This window comes from Ursus maritimus, unplaced genomic scaffold (assembly GCF_017311325.1).
Source record: "Ursus maritimus isolate PB19 unplaced genomic scaffold, ASM1731132v1 scaffold_10, whole genome shotgun sequence".
Lineage (NCBI taxonomy): Eukaryota > Metazoa > Chordata > Mammalia > Carnivora > Ursidae > Ursus > Ursus maritimus.
The window spans coordinates 24648434-24671229 of record NW_024423344.1 but is presented as its reverse complement, the minus strand read 5'-3'; the positions used below and the strand labels follow the sequence as shown (position 1 = coordinate 24671229).

The 22796-nt window shown below is 36.9% G+C and overlaps 1 protein-coding gene across 3 annotated transcripts; it reads right to left on the bottom strand.

The window, feature by feature from the left end:
- Positions 1-22263, bottom strand: ESD (esterase D). Of its 3 annotated transcripts, none has more exons than XM_008706844.2 (10): positions 22126-22263; positions 18649-18701; positions 16250-16368; positions 15369-15457; positions 13136-13234; positions 11537-11661; positions 10356-10475; positions 8765-8863; positions 6361-6528; positions 1-212 (listed from the first exon to the last, which is right to left on the bottom strand). In XM_008706844.2, exons 3-10 carry the CDS (start codon positions 16345-16347, stop codon positions 132-134), a joined length of 879 nt encoding a protein of 292 aa, XP_008705066.1. In that variant the 5' UTR covers positions 16348-16368; positions 18649-18701; positions 22126-22263; the 3' UTR covers positions 1-131. The 3 variants fall into 3 exon arrangements, with proteins under 3 accessions (XP_008705066.1, XP_008705068.1, XP_008705069.1); XM_008706846.2 differs by having other exon boundaries at positions 16250-16324; XM_008706847.2 differs by lacking the exon at positions 22126-22263 and adding an exon at positions 19703-19726 and having other exon boundaries at positions 16250-16324.
- Positions 22264-22796: the final 533 nt, after the last annotated feature.

The window sequence follows — 22796 nt, the reverse complement described above, 5'->3', positions numbered from 1 at the left end:
CAGGTTTTACATATTTATTCAGAAAGTGATTCAACAATGGAATGATGCATTTTTAGCACTATGAAATCCAATGTCTTGAAATCATTTTTCCCTTTTCATAATCTTGAACAAATTCTCTTATCTGAAGTTTGTCACGCATTCAGGTATTTTGCATGATGTCTGATGTGATCAGTAATGAAGGTTGCAATGAAGTAGTAGCTATGATCATAACCCTAGAAGACAAAAGAGAGAAATGGTAAGATATTTACCAGTCAGAAACATCAATATTAAGAACATTAAATGTACCTCTCATGTCACTTAATTTTCTTGTAAATCCTGACATTACAGTATAAGGAAGGTTTATAATCAAAAATCAAGCTTATTATAATTGTACTGTACATTTTCACTGAACATTAGAAGAACAGCAAAAATAGGAAGAAAAAGACACATTCTGCAGAGCCTAGTTTCTAGATCCTGCCATTAATATGCAAAGAGAGGAAATAACACATTAATGTATGTAAACAGGTGGTCACATCAACAAGGAATAAAATAATCAGAATTTAAAGAAGTCAGAAACACAGGCAAGAAGTTTCAACTCACAGAAGAAACACACTAACATTGGTAAGATGGAAAATGTTAAAATGTGAAATAAGCACACAAAGACAATACAGGGAAAGAGCAACCACCCACTCAAATGGTTAAACGTTGTTTGGGAACCCAAACACAGCCGTCATAAGTCTAGTTAGGAATTTCATCTCCTACACAATAAAAGCATATCACATCTTTAGTTGAGGAAAAAGGAGTAATTCATTAAACCCTAACACCCCTTAGCAATAAACCACACTGAGTAGTCAGTAAACTATTTTGAAAACTATTCTGAAACAGAGAGAAAATGTAATAAACAGATCTCATGCTATCTGGTTAATTAATACTACATCTAGATAAATGGAGAGAGGATGCTTCCCAGGAGCACCCTCTAAGATCAGAAGATGCTTTCAAAGGAAAAAGAAAAAAATTAAGGTGGGAAGAACCTAAGGAACACCAGGTAATTTGGGGGTGGCCTCCCTTCCAAAACACAATGAAAACTTAAGGTGGAATAAACCAGAAGGAGGTACAAGTCTAAGAAAGATTTTTAAATTTTTAGCTTAGTCAATGGTCTCTGATGGGAGAAAATGGGAATTTCCCTAAGCACTTAAGAAGCAAAAATAGCCCTAATAAAAATATCACCTGGGTTCCAAGGAAAAGGCAAATCCCTAAGGTTTTGATGAAATCAGTAAATGTTCTTAATCTCTTACTTTCCAGAGGTATGCAATGTTATATATCTTGGGAATGGAAGTTAATAAATAAGTTTTAGGTTAAAGTCACCAAAGTAACTTAAAAGCATGATCTTCTGTTTCCTGTGGCCAAATCACAGAAATGACTCTGACATGAATGTTGTCAAAATTAAGACTGAACTTTGGAATTATTTGGTTTCACATTTCTCAATGATTAGATCAGTCCCTGTTAATTAGTTCAATTTAGAGCTGAAGGACTGAATTTCTTATACAGAGAAACATAAAGAAAATCATTTTCCACTCCTATAATTCTTCAGTTGTTATGAGATTAAACAAGCCCATGATTTTCAACCCACAAACCCTAGGAAATGTAGTACCATGCAGCGCCTGCCAGTTTTTACAGATGAAAAGACGTGCGGTTTCAGGAACCCACGGGGTAGCTATGACTATTCTTGTTATTATTTATTATTATCATTTTATTAGCAAAGTCCCAGGGTAAAGCAAAGTTACAATTTGGAGCTCTCAGGAGTGTCCTGAAAGATTACGGTATATTTTATCTAAAATACAAAGCCAATGTCCATAACTTCCACAATGCTATTTAATAGAAGGTCCACCTTTACAAGAAAATAGAAAATGGCCTGTCATGACACAATGAGAAAGATTTTTTTTTTTTTTTTTTAGAGAGAGAGAGAGAGAGCAAGGGTGTATATGAGCAGGGGAGAGGGGCAGAGGGAGAGGGAATCTCAAGCAGACTCTCCACTGAGCACAGCGTCCACTGCGGGGCTCGATCTCTCAACCCTGAGATCATGACCTGAGCTGAAATCAAGAGTCAGACGCCCAACCAACTGAGCCACCCGGCACCCCAAGAAAGAGTTTTTTTTAAATGTCAACTTAAAGGCAGGAGAACACATTTGAACTACTGGCATTCCCTGTAGATAGAAGATGCTTATATAATCTGAGCTACTTGTCATTCTTGACTGGTTTTCCTCTTCTATTTATTGACACTATTCTATGGGGATGGGTCCTTTCATTAACTTCTTTAAGCTGGTTTGCTATGTTAAGCAGCTTGTGAAATTCCGTATATTCAGTGACACTTGAAGGAGCCATAATTCTGTCTTCTACCTTCCACTTTAAATGGAAAAATCATCAGTAGCAAATTCTCTAAGAGTATAAAAATAAATGAACACATTCTTTCATTCTTCCCTCAGCTCTCAAAAAAGCAGCAGTGCTCCAGCAGCTATGATGAACATTTATTCTAACAGGCAGTGTTTTCCCACACATTTTCCAGACCAATTAGAAAAGCTCAGATATGAATCCCTGGGTTAGTTTCTTCAGAATACAAAGATTGTTGAAAGGTGCTCACTTGTTTATTTAATAAGCACTCCCTGAGAGCCTCTGTGCTGGGTAATCGTGCCGAGCATCAGTGTACAGGGACACAAGATCCCCGCACTTCTGGAATTCTGTGCCATGTTCTTACTATTCTCTATCACCCAGTGCAGAGGCCACAACAGCCTCTGGGTCTTCAAAAACGGCCTGAGACTTGAAGAGGTGGGATAGCCTTGCTTCAATGTTGTTTCTGGAAGTTTCTATTAGGGCACTGAAATCTTTTCCTCACAATGTAGCTTCAATAACTGGAAAGAAGACATATGAGACTTCGGAGTAAGATCTGATCTGTGTATATTATCAGAATTCTGCTATCTAGTGCTTTTTCAATTTAGATTCGCTGAAGCCAAAATAGAAAAAGAAAAATTCTATGAGGTAACAAACTAATATCCCTATGTACCACACTTACCTCTCAATTATTTTTTGGACAGTAGAGTATAAAAATAGACGGTGAGTATTTCACACCAAAAAGAGGTAAATAAATGAAGCTGGGTAAATCACGCACATGACTGTAATAATTTTTGATCTTCCTCCTTACTTCACATACTTACATACAGCCCCTATTTTTTTCAGCCTACTAAGGCTTCACAGCTCCCATTTCATAAAGAAATAATACAGTTCTGTTGTGCTTATACTCAAATGATAAGGCAGATCTGACTCTCAGACCTGAGGTGATCTGAAGTCACTGGAGGTTGGCCTGAAAACCTGAAGGCAGCCTCTCCAGAGCCATGCCCAGTCACGTCTCCTCAGTCGCTCAATTATAACAAGCCTGCACATCGTCTTCAGACTATGTAGTTTGCTCTTAACCTGCCCTTGCCGGAAGGAAAGCGAATGAAGAATTGCGTCTGAGCTAAAGATTGTGGCTGGTAATTTCAATACTTCCCCACTTTTTTTTTTAGAACTGAATGTTTTGTCTTGACTCCTCATTAAATACACCCAACTGTGTTTTTAGTTGCTTAGGATAGAAGCATTTCAGAAATAAATAAGTTGATTTATTTTTTTGCTCCAAGAATTTCATCAGTATTTTACTTCTGTGCTGTTTTTATAACAAACTCCAGAGATTTTTCAGTCTTCGCTGGGAGGCTGAAACTCTGTTGTTGGTTGGTAGTAACAACAGAACTTTCTGGCACCGCCTTGTGGGGAAGAGGACGCATCCAGCACAGCTAGTGCCAAGAAGTGATTTGGAAAGAAACATGGTTGATTGCGTTACTTATATAGCTATAGTTAATGTAGTTACACCACTTTATAATCAAATTAGTATTTGGATTTCTCAAAGTTGGTTACTGACTGAAAACATGTAATTCTGGTAAGTGTTTAAATTAACCTAAGAAAATACTATTAAAGATGAATACTCAAGAGAGAACAAGGTATATATAATATATTGGTTTTTGACATATTTTCCCACATGATATATATACACACACACAGATATACATGTAAATATTATATATACCTGTAAATGTATGTAAATAGATATATGATTATATATTATTATTTATAATATATATTATTTACATGATCAAAATATTAGGGGAATTAAAAAAACAGGGAGATTGTTAAGATCTGTTATATAAGTTAGATCACAGGTTATGCATCAGTTCTCCTTGTGTTAGCTAATTCCATCCCTTTGCTCCCCTGACTGCTTCACCTTGCTTGGGAATGGTTAAACTGATGACAGGAGGACAAGTGTTTCCATTCAAATGACTTTGCTTCCAGTTCGGGCTCTACTGTAAACCAGCTGTGTGACCTTAGATATATAATACTTTTCTAAGCCTGTAAAACAGATGGACAGGAGCCATATATGCAAACCTACAGCAAACATGACACTTAATCAGGAAATACTGAAAGCTTTTCCTCTAAGATCAGGAACAAGACAAGCTGCCCACTTTTGCCACTTCTGTTCAACATAGTACTAGAAGTCCTAGCCAGAGCAATGAGGCAAGAAAAAGACATAAAAGGTGTACAATTTGGAAAGAAATAAAATTATCTGTTCATAGGTGATATGATCTTATATGCGAAAACCCTAAAGAATCCAAAGTAGTAAGATACAAAAGCAACACACAAAAATCAGCTGCATTTTTATACACTAACAATGAACAATCTAAAGGGGAAATTATGAAAACAACTATATGATTCCACTTATATGAGATACTTAGAGTAGTCTGATTTACAGAGAAAGTGGAATGATGGTTGCCATAGGTTGGAGACAGGGAGGAAGAGATAAGAATTAGTGTTTACAGGTATAAAGTTTCAATTTTACAAAATACGAAGATGGATGGTGGTGATGGCTGAACATTATGAATGTATTTACTAGCATAGATGTGTACATTTAAAAATAGTTAAGACAGGGCGGGGGGCACCTGGGTGGCTCAGTTGGTTAAGCGGCCAACTCTTGATATCTGTTCAGGTCATGATCTCAGGGTCCTGGGATGGAGCCCTATCGGGCTCTGTGCTCAGAGGGGAGTCTGAGGATTCTCTCTCTCTCTCCCTTTGCTCTTGTCCCTCCCCACCTCAAATAAATACACAAATCTTAAAAAAAAAAAAAAAGGTAAGATGGTAAATTTTATGTATGGTATTTTGACACAATAAAAAAGTTGAAAAAAAACTTAAAAACAAACAAAAAAACCAGATGGACAGGATAGGAATGGTTGCTCATTTGGTCACAAAAGGATAAAATGAGCTAATGCTATGAAAACATTTTGTAAACTGAAATGTACCACATTACACATTGATCTAGATTTATCTGGACATTTATCATCATAATTATACATTTTAGATCAATGTGCCTGACACATTACCCTAGAACATGAATAAAATGTTTTTTAAAATCACTATCATTTGTAATTTACAGTGTTCACTTTTCATCCTGAAATATTTTATGTTATACAAAGCTTATGAATAAGGAATTTTAAAAAACTAAAAGTAGAATTTAATTTTAACTGTATTAGCATTGAGGTAGGTGAGTAGTAGATAGTCAAAAGCCTTTTAGTCAAGGAAAACTTGCAAACCAACTGAAGTTCAGTAATTATTCTTAAACAATAAAAAATACCAAGTAGCACAATGGATAGATTAGCAACTAACTCAAACAGTATAAAGTAACTATGTGTGTGTGAGATAAACCATTCACAGCTTCTGAGGCTAAGATGTGTAGAGAAAGTGAAGAGTAATTAAGGTGGAAGCTTTTACCAATTATTTACTGTGTAAACAGCCGTATGTGTCAAGACAGACGCAGCCAGTAATGCTGCAGATTAAGTCCTATTCAAGCCTGAAACTTGTTATTCACTGGTTCTATAGTGGGACAAAAAACTATAAATACTTTCACTTCTGAAAGCTTTCCTCTTTCTGTGAAATTTGACCACAGGCATCATTAACTTAATTAGACGGCTTTCACTTTAAGTGTCTTGTTATAATTTAAAAAATACCTTACTAGAGGTAGCTTTTCAAATTCTGAAATATAAGGTATTATGGAATCTTGCTTTAAAAAAAATTATTTATTTATAAAGAGAGACAGCGAGTGAGCAGGGGGAGGGGCAAAGGAGAGGGAGACTCTCAAGCACACCCCAGAGCTAAGCAAGAGCCAGACGGAGGGCTCAATCCCATGACCCCGAGATCATGACCTGAGCTGAAATCCACAGTCGGCTGCTTAACCGCCTGAGCCACCCAAGCGCCCCTGGAATTCTTCCTTACAGTTACTTAGAACAAGCTGAGATTTCCTAATACTTGCCTCTTGTAATCTAAAAACAACAGGGACTTTCTTTTCTGTACAGGCAGCTATGAAGTTATCAGGTAGTAACTGTCCATCTGAAAGGAACTGGTCATCTTTCCCTTGATCAATTAGTATGTCCAGCTGAGAACCTGGGTAGGACTTCACAAGATGGGTAGCATCATAAGCCTAGAAAAAGAAAAATATTGAAAAATAAATTTGAAAGTGCCCAGAAAGATGTTCTTCAAAATAGACTGCAGTACAACCAAATAGAAATTTAACGTTATTTAAGCTCTAAGGATGATTAAATCAGAAAAATTCTTTTTATGTTGTCTTGCCTGGTTTTTATTTATAAGGTCTTCAGAAATCTATGTCCCTCTTATAGCCGCTTCTCTACTTCCAAGCAGTTCTGGGCCAGTGGCAAGAATTCTGTATCTCAGCATTCTTCATAGTATAGACTTTTTTGTTCTAAACCTTTGAGGTCCTTAATCACCTCTCAACTCCAAAAAACAAAAACAAAATAGTAATTTTTTTCTTTATAAACCCTTCCACAAATTGAATATTTCTTCTAACTTCCTTATCTTTTTCTATTTCCAGATATTTTCTATTTCAAATAAATAGACTATTTTGTTGCCTCTTCTCTTTGGCTCTAATTCCAGACTTAAATACATTCAGCCTTCTCTTCTGTGGTCTGTTGAACAGCACCAAATGTCTGTTATCCCCATGAGTTTTCAGGAAGATTTAATTTAAATAATCTGAATCATATAAACAACCCCTCAAATTTATAATCTGAGGAGCTGCCACTAGTTACAAGTTTATATTTTACCATCTACCTTTAAGTGTTCTTGAGTATTCATATATATCCCCTAGCTACAACTTCTATGTACCAATCAAGACAAACAAAAACCCAAAGTCTTCTCCTTCTAAAGTATCCTGTTTTTAAAGACGTGCTTTCTTTAATCTTATAAGGAGAGACTGGAAGGGGATTTGTAAAGTCATACTAGTTCTAAGTTCTGTGATTTCATAATTCTGCATGCCCTCCTTATTCCAACAGTAAATTAAATAATAGCCTAATAAACACAACATAATTAAGATAATAAAATCTACTGCCACTTAGAGAAAAATTAGATAATTAGATTCCTTTATAGGTTACCTGTGCCTCTGCCTCTCCCCTCCTTTCTTCCAACCAGCTGGTCTTTTCCTTTTTCTTTCTTTTTTTTTTTTTAAGTTATTCATTATTTGAGTGAGAGAAGAGAAAAAGTGCAAGCAGAGGGACAGACAGAATCCCAAGCAGAAGTCCCCATTGAGTGGGGAGCCCGATGCAGGGCTCGATCCCACAGACCATGAGATCATGACCTGAGCTGAAATCACAAGTTGAACACTTAACTGACTGAGCCACCTAGGCACCCCACCAGTTGGTCTTTTACCCAACACTCCCATCAGAACCTAAGCACCGTTTGGATGTTAAAGGTTATCACCTTTGTGACCTAAGATCTCAAACTCCACATAGGCTCTGCACGGTGGCAAGGACTCCAAACACCCAAGAACATGCACTGTCAGCTCTCAAAGTACCTAATAGTAATCACTTTCTGCATTCTTCCAATATAATACAAATCTAAGCCTAAACAAAACAGAATTCTAATCTAGTGACTAAAGGATTAACCCTCCAATTTGTTAGAATTTCAATGACCAATCTCATATAAAACTAGGATCCATGTGTGAATGACCCTGAACGCACAACAGTAAGACAAAAAAGTTTCTTTCTTCCCCCCACTCAAGTATTCTCTACTTGTTAACATGCACATGATGATGAAGGCATTTGCAAAATATTCAAACTCTTGGCAATGTTTACAAACAGCCTACTTCTGCACAAAAGCCAAATGGGTCTCGAGAGAAAGAGCCATTTTTTAATTTTCATTTTGATGCATCTGCTCTCCTGCTTGAAAAAGCAATCTTGAGATTGGGAATGTTCACATAAATGTACATTACACGATATCTATTTTTAAAGACTTTTAAGTCTGGAATTTAAAAATCCAAATCTGAGAGATGCTGGATTTTGAAACAGATACGTGAAATAATTAAAAGGCCAGGACTCATGCTTGTTGTTGTACAGTTGAGCACATGGTTAATAAGAGACAAATGTAAAGTCAGTAGTAAAATGTGGCATTCTTTGGTAATGTTAATTTAGAAATAAACATAAAAATTAATCATTAGCAGAAAAAAGAATGTAGTTTCAGAACATCCACAATTCAATACAATTAGAAAATAGGGCTTTTTTGTTGTTGATATTGTTATATGTCTATTCTTTTGTTAATTATTTTAGCTCAGGATCTTTCAGTGAGTTAGGAATATGTCTGTGGTGTACAGCTCTTTCAAAATCTGAAAACTTAGGAATGAGTATGAAGACAGCCATCCCAGTACCTACCTTCCATTTACTTTGATCTGTTCCCAAATATCCACTAAAGGCTTTTTTGCCCCAAGGACAGAGCACTGGGTTGCAAATGGGAGCAAATGCCGACACGGACTTCAGAAACAAAGGAAATTTAAAAACAAATTATATTTTGCTAAATCAAACATGAACAAACATTTGCAATTTACTTAAAAACCCAGAAGTTTATTTGCAACTTGCTTGTAACCTCTGACTTGCCATGAAAATACTTGTAAACAATTTTCCGTTGGCTATACGAAGGGCTGAGATTGCAGGCCTCTTCGTGATACATCTTTTGTGTGTTCTATTAAGAGAGCTGTTAACCGTAGGTGCCAACATACTGTAAGGCATTACATTTTCATTAAATAAGGCACAAATACAAGTTTATATTCAGTTTCCACTCATTTTTTCCACCTAAAATGAATGAGTAGTAATACAGAACAGCTTATACCCACCTTTGCAATCATGGTATTAAATCTGAGACACATTATTTCTCTTAAACAGGGCCAAGAAAGCCCGGAGCAATGCCCTTAAATATTTGTGTTCTACGCACTCTTATTTTTAACTGGATAAATGGCAGAGACAGAATCGTTCAGTTTCAGAGCACTTATCAAAGTATATGTTTATCAATGTCTATTACCTTTTTTTAAAGGACAAAAAAACAACTGAATTTGATTTTCTCCCTTGAACGTAATAAACTAATTGCCTTATGTACAAAAAGAAAACAAGACCTTATTTTTAAAAACCTACTGTGAAGCCATGAATTAGTTCAACTTTATAATAAAGTCTACTAAAAGAAAAATATTTGGTGCCACAATAAGAAACTGGTATAAGAAATATTTTCATTTCTCACTGGCACACCTGAAATGGCTAAGAAGTTCTTTCTAAGGGAAGGAAATGGATTAAACAAATCTTGAGGTATCAGCCCTGTGATGTTAAAGACAGAAGCAATCCTGAGATCATCACTGCTTCAGAATTTCCTTTTTCAACCTGACGGTATACGGCTCTGCCCTGGAGGACATTTTACATATGGGGGTTACTCCAACTTGGCTTCTTTAAACAACAAAAAAGTAAAGCTATACAGTTTCGAATAAATGAATGGAAAGACTGACAGTGTTGTTTTTCAAAAGTTAAGCTGCAATCCACTTTTCATCAGAGGCAATGAGAAGACAGAATACTTAAACTTTTACAAATCATGAATGTCTTCTACCTCAGAAAATCAAAGTCAACTTAACAAATGTATTCCAGGTAAAAATATAAGTAAATGATACACACTGCCACAGTTACAAGAATAACTTTAGGGGAAAAAATGCCTAGAAAACTATAGTTTGAATAGAAGCAATAAAAATTGCTTTATCATACCTCTGGTAGACCAACTGTGATAGAATTCCTTTACTTCTGATTCTGGAGCACAGAATTGTGTGGTCAAATTTAATACTCTTCCCCTACAGTCCCTTGAAACTCCCAACACTAGAAAAGTTTAGTCCCAGTACTATAAAATAACAATATCCTAATTTCACTTTTTGAAAGTTCCTAAGTGGTATTATCCAAGAGAAATGCTTGTCACTGAAAGCTTTGGTCATCTTACTTTGTACTTTCCAGGATTCTTCAAAGCACAAATCAGAGCTCCATGGCCTCCCATGGAGTGGCCAAAAATAGACATCCTTTGGGGGTCCACTGGAAAATTGGCATTAATGAGTTGGGGAAGCTAGAGAGAATTTAATATCGTGACAAAAGATAAGAAAGAAACAAGTTTAGACTTTTTCAAAGTCATATAAAATAATTACACAATTAACACTTCCAAATCACAGTCTTACAATACTATGAACTAATAAAGATGAAAAAAAAACCTCAGGTAGACAAGGATTATTAATGTGCCACTGGAGAAAAGCAATCCTTCTCAGAAAGCAAATTAAAGAAGATGATGCAGAAAGAGCCTTTAAAATGTCTTAACTTTTGGTCTAGTAATTTCACTACTTGGCATCTATTATAAGGGAAAAGTCCTTAGGGGAAAAAAATTATACATAAAGACAATCAATGCAGTAAAATTTATTGTGGTAAGAAATATATGTAAATATCCTACATTAGGAAACACTAAATTATAACATATGACAGAATATTATGCAATCATTAAGGCTATGTTGCAAAAAGAATATTAGAAAATATCTATTTTATACAACTAAAAAAAGAACAAGATAAAAAATTTTACAACTGTATGAAAACTGGTCATACAAAAGAAAGTCTGGAATATACCAAAACATTGTTATTATTTGAGGTACAGAATAATGGGTGATTAAAATTTTTTATTATTGTTTCTGGGTTTTTATGATATACATATTAACAATTAAAATCATATAAAATTTAGAAAAATGCATTAATTGCATATAAATATTATTACTAGAAGCAAAGATTTACCCTTATCCTTTCTAGGTAGGTCTTGGTTAATAATCATAAAATATGTCTGAATAAACCAGCTGCCAGAGTGTTTTTATACATTGTTTTCTTTGTATAATCTGGGGAGTGCACACAGGTATCAATATAATTATTACCCTCTTTAAAATTGTACTTAATATTAATTTAAACTGTAGTAAATAAGGCTACCATATAAGTAAACTTTAGAATATTCACTAAGACAATCAATAAATATGTACCAAGCAGATTCAACAATACCATACCCTGGTTTAAAACTCTCAGGACTAGAAGGATTTCGTGTCCCAAACCAAATTATTGGCCATCATCAATTAATACATACAACATAAATGAAATTACCTCCTCAGTTACGTAAGAGTACATTCTGTAGTTCGTTTTCCAAGGATCTTCAGTGGCATCCACATAAAACCCAGCACCGGTGCCAAAGTCCCAGCTCTCATCTTCTCCTTTAATATTGCAGCCACCTACCAAGGAAACATCCTGGGGTTTCATCTACTCCACAGTAATGACCCCTGTTTAGTAATACCTTTTGAAACGAATCTGAAAGTTCATTTGCATTTGAGCTATTCACCAAACATGGCAGTTCTCCGCCTTTTGGGGCGCATACTTCCTGGCCCTCTTGTCCCAGAATGGGGCCATGTGACTAGTTCTAGCTAATGAGGCGAGAGAGGGAATGCCCTTTCATGGGGGAGAATTCACTGCTGAGGTGAGGCACATTGGCTTCCTCTGTGGATGACGGGCCCTCCTATATATTCTGAATATATGCTTCTTCACTGTTCACCTGTCAAAGGACTTACATCCTCTCTCTATTCTTCCAAAATATGTTGAGATTCCTTCCCTGAGGACCCGTCCCTATTATCAACACTTCTTTTCTTCTTCTTTTTAGAAGGAAAAGGAGAGAAATGCTTGTGCTCAGATCACTACTTTGCACTGAAAATGTTTCCTTAGGTACTTTGGAATCACTCCATCATGCTTCCCCTATTTATTCATCCCCCAATGGGATTTTTATATAATCTTTTAAAATTTATTAGGTTTTATTTTATATGCTTGCAGGTGATTAAAAAGCCAACCACTGAGACTGTTAACAGAATTGCAGTAATACGTAGAGTAATTACAGACAAATGACCTCTTCATGATATTCAGTACGCTCATCCAGGAACATGGCACTTTTCCATTTATTAAAATCTTTAGCAAATTTTACATTTCTTTTAAAAAATAAACCTTCATATTTTAAAAGTTTATTCCTAGGCATTTAATATTTTTGATAGTACTCAGAATTAAATTTTTTATTACATTCTTGTGAGACATGTCCGGCTTTGGTGTATTAGATGTCCTATGAAAGGAAACGCACTACTTCCTAAGGCCAGCCATTTATCTTCCAGATAATTTGAGCTGCCATTTAATAAATTCCATTTCTTGACACTTCTAGGGTCACAAAATAATCTCTGATGGACTGAGTTCTCAAATATTTGACGAAACGTTTCATTTCTCTAATGTAAGCATTCTAGTTATTTATATTAAAACCAATACATGTTAAACTGTATGATTGTTTGATAAAGAGCAGATGAGAAAAGACATAATTTTCATATGACAAGACAGTTTACCTATGGGAGAGAAATATTTTTATGCGTCTTGGCACTAGTGCCAAAATGATATATTAATCAAGTTGCTCAGTCTCTGTTTTGAAGTGTCTTAATCTATAAAATGGGAATAGCAAAATGGTCCCTTCTCATAAGAGTGAGGTCATGAGTAAACTTCACAGTGAGGAAAATATATAGCACAGTATTTTAGAGTCATGATATCATCTCAAAGATTAATAGAGATAATAGCAAAATTATAAAATAAATAAAAAACAAAATAATATTACATTATATCACTTATAACTTAGTCTGAAAGATTTATATTTTTACAAAGCACCTCTGGACTGAGAACACTTACGAGGGCTGGTATCTGGAGCAATGATGACAAGGCCGTGTTCGGACGCAGCTTGATGATAACCAGCCTTTGATATAAAATTTTGTTCCGTGCAAGTCAAACCTGAAGATCGGAAATAGTGTTATCTCATGCTACACTCTGGACGGTTTATAAGATGTAACCCTTTTATAATACAGGAAAACAAGCTCATTTAGTATTATTAAAACACTTTTTTTTAATAGAAATAATTCTAAAGAAGACAATAAAGTTCTCTTTCTCATAAAATTTACAGTAGTATTAACCTAAGAACTGTCTTAGGTTAAATGCTCTCATAGCTGTCCTTTCAAAGTCACTCACTAAAGTTTTAATTATTGAAATCCTTAGGACCAGACAGATATATTTGGTAATTCAGAATTTTTCAAAGTGTAGAATGGCAATAGAAAGCAAATGTTATATCAACCCCAGTGGGGTGTTGTCAAACATGCTAATTAAACATGTTACCATTCCTGCATCAAAGCATAAATATTCACAATAAGTCATCATAATACTATAAATAACTTATTTTTTTACAAATATATGAGTAGTCCTCAGCAACAGAATTAGCCTGATCGTCTTTGTATTCCCTGCCGATTTAAGAGAGAAAGGGTCACCATATACCTTCCTTAACTCTTCCGGCTGGTTTTGCCACTTTTCCTAGCTATAGCCTTTTGAGTCATGTGATAGACGAGATGACTGAATCCTCTTATTACAGGAGAAGGCCAAGAATAAACTGGCAATAGATGGATGAGCTAAGTACCACCTAACCCAACACCCCTTTTCCAGTGGCCAATGCTAAATATCCCACTACTGCTAATTAGCGACAGGAAAGCTTACTAGTACGTGCGATGCGGTGTGAATTAACTATGGAACACTTTTATAGTTTGTTTATCCTCTAGCAGCCAGCACAGGGACTTATGAAATGACTGCTAATGAAGACTAAATTAATAAATAATTTCAAGATACAAAGTTACAACTATCACTGGATAAAACTGTTACAAGAGTTCATGTTTAAACTGTTAGGACATACATACTTCCACTAGTCCTGGCAGGAGAACAAGGTCCTTGTTTGTCCACTATGTTCCTTCCCAGTACGTCTTCCAGAGATACAGGTGCCACATCATGATGGAGAACTACCCCAAATACTAATAAAAGGTCAGCGGTCTTGCTGACCTTAACGTAAATGTGTTCAGAGGCAAGGTAATAGTGTAAAAAGAATGGGTTTTGGATTTCAGACAGGATGTGGTTCTAAGGTCATCTTCGGCTACACAATACTGTTTCTAAAACAAGCATGCAATTTTGTTCTTTTTGCTTTTGGCAATACCCAGTGCTCTTCCAGCAAAATCAGTTTGCTTTTTTCAACCACAGAAATGGGCTGTTGAGTTACAATCAGATAGGCACTTAATTTTTACCTTTTATTTATTTTTATTTTTAAAATTTTTTACCTTTTGAAATGAAATGTTTATTCTCATTTTCAACAACTGTATTTGGGGCTTATCCTTGGTAAAACATATGTAAGAAGGGATTTATTAAAATCAAAGTTATAAGCAATTTTAAAGTAACAAAAATAGCACTCTATGACATAATTTGGTTTCTATCAAGTATCTCCTTATGTTTGCTTCTAAAGATAAAATGCCAACAACATCTTGTGAAAGAATTAGCAGACAGCTTCAAATTACTGGTGGCAAAACCTTACTCTCTCACAATCCAGTCTATAGTCTTTAATATTCACCAATGAAGAAGCTTTCGTGTTCTTTTGTGATTTTCCAGACTGTTGCCAGAGAAGACTGATGGAGTCCAATTAAAACATTCTAAAGAAGACTATAAGAAGTTACTTGTCTGTAGTTTCTAATTAGTGTATCATGGGTGTTCTGGTTTTACCTAATATTGTTCTATTTGAATGGTAAAATCTCTATAAACTTCAGAAATTCTTAGGTAGGTACAAATTAAGTAAGTAACTTTTCTAAGCTCTTGCCATTGAGTCCAGAATTTTACATTCTCTGTTAAATTACTTGGTTTAATTTTAAAAGAAGTGATATAAATATAATTCAGTAGGTCTGAAATTACTCTCAGGATAAAGTACGAGTAGACTATAAGAGGCTTCTAAAGTCTTTTATAAATGGCTCAGCAAGCACACCAATAAGTCAAGATAAAAGAGTAAGATAAAGCAGTTAAAAAGAAGAACAAACTCCTTTCTAAAACTCAAATGAATAACACTTACCAGACAGCCAATACAGTGCAGGGCATTTTCCAGTTTCTGCCTTTGGTGGTAAGTAGACAGCAAATTTCATTTTGCACTTCAGTTCAACACTGTAATTTTAACAACCATGACAAAAAAAATCAATGCCTCTCACTGGTTAAGACAGAAACAGAAAATAAGTGATTTAATGTCCAAAATAAATGATTCCACCAACATTTAAGGAATGTACCTTGGCCCTTAAATAAAGAATGGGGCCAATTTATGGGGTGCCTGGGTGACTCAGCCATTAAGCGTCTGCCTTCGGCTCAGGTCATGATCCCAGGGCCGTGGGATCAAGCCCCACTTCAGGCTCCCTGCTCCGCGGGATGCCTGCTTCTCCCTCTCCCACTCCCCCTGCTTGTGTTCCCTCTCTCGCTGTCTCTCTCTGTCAAATAAATAAATAAAATCTTAAAAAAATAATGGGGCCAATTTAGTATAGTGCTCTATTAAGCAACCTGGGTCTTTGCTGTGCATGGCACATAAGTCACTGGGGGGGAATAAAATAAAATAAATGTAATACCCTCAATATGGCACTAATACTGCTAAATGAAAAATTGTTTTTGTTTCTAAAGAGATATATGAAATAACAAATCAGCTTTTATGAAAAATGAATTCTAAAGATCTTAAATCATATGTTGGTTCACAGGTGCTGAAATGTACCACCTCTTTAATTTGTTCTTTGTCACTAACATCTTATTATAATCACTAATATCACAAATGAGGTAATTTTGATAAAAACCACAGGTATTTTTCCATGTAAATGGTAATTTGTGCAATAATGATCTTTCATGGGCCTATTTAAGGAATCAAATAGATGGAAGCAGAATGAGAGATACCTAAAATTTTATCTTCTTGGTAGTTACCTGTCATGTTCAAAAACTTTCTGCAACCCCCCAAAGCACTTGTTGCTGGAAATCTGCTTCAATGCCATTCTTCCCCTATGATTGAAGATTAATCTCATTAATTTCTAGAACATTAGTTCCTGAAAAATTTGAAATAAAACAGTTTTCAGATAAATTATCCAACATACAACTGTTTTCCACTGAGAATATTTTTTTTCGCTTGCTCATTTTCTCTGATAAATAACATAAAGAAACTGACTCACTTTCATGTACACACTCATACCTGTTATGTACTTCAGGAAACTTTAGTACTCTGGTAGGTGAGTACTAATTTATCCAGTTGGTTAACAAGCTTTTTGTTTTTTCTTTTTCTTTTTGTGGACTGCCCCAAATTTTTTTCAGAAAGAGGGAGAATATAAACAAGCTACTAATTAAATACTTTAGCTTAGAAGAACAAAAATTGTTAATAGTTTACCTGTCAACTGTAACAAAGGAATCAAAGAATTGGTCTTACTGATTATGGCTGATTTTTTCAAGTGGGAGGAAAATGATGTCACCATAACGATTTGGTGACAGTAAGTGGTGACATTTATTGAGCACTTATAGCATCATCGCTGCTGTGCTGTACACACACCCAGATCAAATTCCTCGTCTTATGAGAGTTCTTCTGAGAACGTGATGCACAACTTTTATCAACAATTCTCCTTCTAAAATGAACTGACAAGTAAAACATTAGTGAATTAAAAGTGCAGCTCATAGATGGGAGATTTTGAAGTTTGGTAATTCTTTTCTCTCAGACAGATCTTTTAAATGTTCATAAATAATTTTAGGCTTAAATGTTAGAATGCCATACATTATTAATTTTTAATAATACAAAAAAAAAGTCAGTGAACCATCCTTATCAGAACTGCCTGTTCAGCAAAGAGGAACCAGACTCTTCTGATGTGTATCTCTCAAGGAAGGATTCCCTTCCCCTCCTTATTAAAAATCAGTTAGCCGTACACACTAAATAAAAAATCCTCACATACTAGGAACAGGTATTACCACTCTCGTGGGCTTCTCAGTGAACATGTTCCACATAATTTCTAACATTCTCAGTTCTACAGTATGCTGATCGGTTGTGGTGTTAGGGTTACTCTAAAAAAATACATAACGGGGCGCCTGGGTGGCTCAGTCGTTAAGCATCTGCCTTTGGCTCAGGGCGTGATCCCTGCATTCTGGGATTGAGCCCCGCATCGGGCTCCTCTGCTGGGAGCCTGCTTCTTCCTCTCCCACTCCCCCTGCTTGTGTTCCCTCTCTCGCTGGCTGTCTCTCTCTGTCAAATAGATGAATAAAATCTTAAAAAAAAAAAAAAAAAGTAACAATAATCTTAAAAAGTTAATCTTGGAAATGTCTTTGCAAAATTCTAAATAAGATTAGTTTTAATCCTACCTTTTAGTAATTTCCTCAGTAAATCTAAATACTTAGCTTTGCATTATTGAGCTGGGATTTGAACCAGGAAGCCTGACATCAGAACCCCTACTTTTTGTTGCTATTCTCTCCTGCTTCTTTGGAAGGTCTTTATATACTCTCTTTTTTAGATGCTCTGAGATTGACTAAATTTATAGGATTAGGAGATTATAGAGAAATTACCTTCTCTTCACAGGTTTATGCATTTAATCTATAAGAGATCAATTCTTAACAAACTGCTCACAAATGTTATTGATTATTGATTATTAACTTCAGCTATTCTTGTTCATGATCCCAGCTTAAATAATATACTAACACAGAAAGACGTATAATTTTAGCATACATACATGAGACCAAGGAGTAGAATTTTTTTTGCTGAATTATTCTATAAGGATGTCCTGTTTTCTTAAATTTAGAAGGGCTATGTCTGCTTTCCCAAACCATGGCACACTGAGCCTATATCTAGTACATAAGAGATAACTAATAATAATTAACTTCTGACTACCAATTATGTGAAAGTTTTAAAAATCAGCTTGTCCTTCACCTTTTTTGTTTTATACTTAATGATTTTTTTTGTAAAGCATAACTAGTCTATTTCTTCTGCTTTTTTAATGTGCTTTAATTAAAATTCAAAATCAAATACTTCCCATTTAATCAGAGAAAACCAAGTTAAAATGCTGTGTTTTCAATTGACAGAAAGAGCTGAAAAAATAAAATCAAAGCTTTTGAAGTTTTTTCCTCTAGCCACCCATTTTAGAAATCACCTTCGATTACAACTCAAGATAAAAGTTACACTCAATAAAAATATGACATAAGCTAAGAACTAGATACACTATATGAAATAATACACTAGGTGATTACATTCTTCATTAAAGTTTTTCTATGTGAGAAATAACATATTTTAAACTTAAGTTATTAGCTTTTTCATCCAACTTTCAAAGTAACACATAAGAAATAAAACTTAAACTTACCTGATCAGTTGCTATTTGCTTTTTTGCCTGCACCAAAGGATAGACAGATGATCCTGAAAAAAATAAAAAGACCAACTGGTTTATAAATAGGACATACTTTTCACAACAGAGGTTATACAGACATGTGCAGGGCACAACACATTCTGAGCAATTTTCTCTTCTTGAGGCAGATGACTGTCTGCCTTGGATAAGGCAGTATGGCAAAAGCAGCTGAGGGAACAGCATCACCCCATCACGACGGCCCTTAATCTAATTACCTTAATACCTATTTTGCCACAAGGCAGGATGTTCTGTCAAAAACTTCTGCTGGACTAAGATTCCTATGAAGAAAGTTGTGTTTTTTTTCTCTTTTTAATTAAATAGAAAAAAAACGTTTTAAAGTGTAATTTGTTGGTATGAGATACAATCAACCGCTGAGAGGAAAGAAACCAGGAGTGGGGACTGGAAGAGTAGAAAGAGATAGATAGCCCAAACCTGTCTGGCTAAAAGGTGTAGAGGGACCGTGTCTCGCAGGGAGAAAGGAGGGAAGAGAAGAGGACTTCAGGACTGCTGGGCTGACAGGCTAGAAAGGATGAACTGCAGGGAAAAATGGGCTTAGGAATGACGGTGAAGGGACTGCTGCGACACTGTAAGAAATAAATAGAAACTTGGACATATAGGCCTGTCAGCATCATTTATCTGCCGGATGTCTTATTTAGGTTCTTGGACATATTTTGTAGGAGAAATGTAGTGAAAGAGTGGGGAGAACAGCAAAACACAAAACAGATCCCTCTCCCAAGAAAAACCCCAAACAAAAGCAAACAATTTCACAGTGCCAGTGGGTGTTACACAATTTTTCTAGAAAGTCAATGAAATGAACATCAATATTCTTCAGAGAAGGTTTTCTCAAGTGCACTGCCAAGCCAATCAGGTAAAAACTATCAAAGAGAAATCTTTATTCATGAAGCATCTGTTCCCCCAGAAAGCCAACTTGTCAAATCTTAGTTTTCTTTTCTTTCTTTATTCAAGCTAAATGCCATCCTCCTCCAGAAATCTGTGTTCTTTATATGTTTACCTATTCTTTTCTTCTTTTGATGAGTCGCAGAAGGTCTCGATCTCTTCCTGTGTTTTTGTTCCCATTCTCTGTGATTCCTCGGACTTTGGTCCATTTCTTCACTTTCAGGGTCTCCCACTCCACCTGCTCTTACAACCTACATAGGTCTCCCCAGCATAATCAGATTATGGCACTGCTGACCATCACGTCTCTGTTCAAATCCTCTCTTCAGAGAAAACTCTTGATCTGGGTTCTTCCACTCCTTCCCCTTGTCCTCCCATCTCCCTTTCCTTTTCTCTTCACATGCACTCTTTCCCTAACTCCCATTCCCTATGTTTGAACCACATTTTCTAGGTGGAAGAATCTAAATCTGCCTCTCTAGACCTAATCACTCTCAAGCATTAGTAGCAGAATTGAAATGTCTTGCTAGACCCTTCTACCAAGATATGCCACCAGCTAGTAAAACTCAACACACCTAAAACTAAGTGTTGGAGCACCTGGGTGGCTCAGTTGGTTGAGAGCCAGGCTCTTGATTTCGGCTCAGGTCATGAACTCGGGGTTGTGAGACTGATCCCCATGTGGGGCTCCGTGCTGGGCCTGGAACCTGCTTAAGATGCTCTCTCTCCTTCCCCACCACTCTGCCTCTCAAAAAATAAAATTAAATGTCTATCTCCCACCTTCAAACCATTTTTTTCTTTCCTTTTCTTGCCTCTCTTTTCATCCATGCCTGTCTTGCCCAATCTATGTGTGAAATGTCTTAAAAGTTACCTCTACTTTGAATTCCCACTGCCACCATCCTAATTATACAAAAAAAAAATATGAAAACTTAGGCTCCTACTTTCTTTCCTTCTTGTATGTCCCACTAAAATCAATCCTGCATGGAAGCCGAGGGCTTTAATACATGTAACTTACTGCTTCACGGATACCTAACACATTACATATTCAGGCCTAACATGACATACATGCAACTGTTAGTCATTGTCATTTATTTTTTATTTGATTTTAAAAAATTGTAATAAAAAACACATAAAATTTACTGTCCTAACCATTTTTAAGTATATAATTCAGTAGTGTTAAGTATATTGTCAATTTTAAAAACATGGTTAGCTTGCCCAAATAACCAGCAGAGGAGAAACCTTGGCGATCTCCACGCTGCTGCTACAGGTGTAGAGGGAATCCCACTCACCTAGTGTTTGAAAATCACTAAACCATTGAAATGAAAAATAATGTAACTATTTATAATTTTTTTCAAGTTCGATGCTATCAAAACTTCATAAAATTGAAATAAAGATGAATAAAACTCCATATATATTTTGGTCACTTTTTAACTGTGTACAAGCCATAGTTTTTTCTCCTTCATAAAAATTCACATGGCTGGCCCATTTAGAAATTTTTAATCCACCATGCAGAAAAAAATATAGCATCCACAAATTCCAAACACCTTAATTGGCTCTCAAAATTGTTTTCAATGGCCCCACGTTAGTTTTCTGGCCAAACTTTCTATTATCTTAAGTCACTCAAACTCAATTATGCAGAATCCAAGTATAGCCTGGATGTTTCTTTTGGGTGGCTTGACTCAATGCCATGGTGTAACAGCTTCAGAGTGGCTCTGGAGGCAGACCCTTCAGTTTCACATTCTGGCTTCACCACGTACTACTACTACATGACTTTAGACAAGCGAGGTAATATTTCTATGGCTCATTTCCCCATCTATAAAATGGGGATGTAAATTCGATCAATTTGATAGGGTTGCTCCGGAGACTAAATGAGTTAATTCATTATTGATTTTACCACTGAAGGCTATGCATACAAATGTTAGTTATTATTATTCCAGCAACCTCGAAGTCCCCCCACGTCCGCTTAAGGGCCAGCTCCTGGGCGAGGCCATCAGGGAGTGTGTTCCAGCCCCCTCCAGAACTCGGACAGCATTTACAACACGGACACACTAACAAAGCTCTTGCACGTGCCTTAGCAGGTGCGGGATCCCAGGTCCGCGGGGCCCTGAAACGCGCGCCTGCCAGGGCAAATACGGCTTTGGGCTCTGTTTCTAACTAAACGGTGCACAGCTACTTCATGCGCTGGCGATCAGGTCAAAGGGCGCGGAGAATCTATGCGAAATAGAGCTAAATAAACGTAGCGGGCTCGAAGATTGCAGGCCCGAGCGCCCAGCGTTACACCTATTTGGAAGCTCAGGGAAGGAAAGGGATTCGGGCCTACGCCTGCGCCTGCAGCCAAGGTCCTGGCCTGGGCGCCCCAGCCCTTGCAAGGCCTCCAGAGTTGGCTTGGTCGCGTTCGGGATCTGGGCCGCAGTTCCCGCGATCAAGCCTGCCGGATTCGCCTCTGGCCTCGGCGTCAGCCCTGACCAGGCCCCGCCGTGTCGCGGGTGCAGCCGGAGCCGCAGACGAACCGAGGACATCCAAGGTTCTGCCCTGACACAGTCTTACCTCTGGGATTGACGGCGGCTGGGAAACGAGCGGCAGCCGGAGAGGAAGGGCACGGGCGAACGCTTAGGGTCGCCCAGCCTCGACCCCGCCCCCACCAGGCCCGCCCTCTATCGGTCCCGCCCACTTCCGGGTCCCACCTCCCGAGTCCCTTCTCACTGGCCCCGCCCAGCCGCAGCCCCGCCCCGGCGGCTCAGCCGCCCTGGTGCCACCCAGCCTTATCAAACGCTTCCTGGTCCAATCCTCTTGCGTTCCTCCTGCTGGTCCTGGTGCGGGCTACTCTGTCAAGGACGAGCCAGCGTCCCGCACCCCCACCCCCGGACTCGGGCTCTTCCCAGAGGCCCGAGGTCTGGCCCCACTTATCTGGTGGAAAGGATTTCCAAGAAGTCTTTGAACTCATTTTAAAACAAGATTATATTATCGTGTCTGGGAGCCCCCATTCCCTAAATCTTTCCAGTTCATCTACTTAGCTGGATTTAAACAAGCGTAACTTTTACTTTTCATTTATTTTTTATTTTAATTCCAGTGTAGTTAACATAGCGTAACATTAATTTCAGGTGTACAGTGTGAGCCAACAGTTTCATATATTGCTCATCAAGAGAAGTGCTGTCTTAATCCCCTTCACCTATTTCACCCATCCCCCCATCCACATGAAGCGTCATTTTTAAATCTCC

Bases quoted from the DNA above. Each gene is read 5' to 3' on its own strand.
- ESD (XM_008706844.2), bottom strand. From the start codon at position 16,347: ATGAGATTAATCTTCAATCATAGGGGAAGAATGGCATTGAAGCAGATT. The intron at 13,235-15,368 runs GTAAGTGTTATT...TCCGATCTTCAG, and splicing joins TGCACTGTATTGGCTGTCTG to GTTTGACTTGCACGGAACAA. The intron at 6,529-8,764 runs GTAGGTACTGGG...TTCTTTTTCTAG, and splicing joins CAGATCAAAGTAAATGGAAG to GCTTATGATGCTACCCATCT.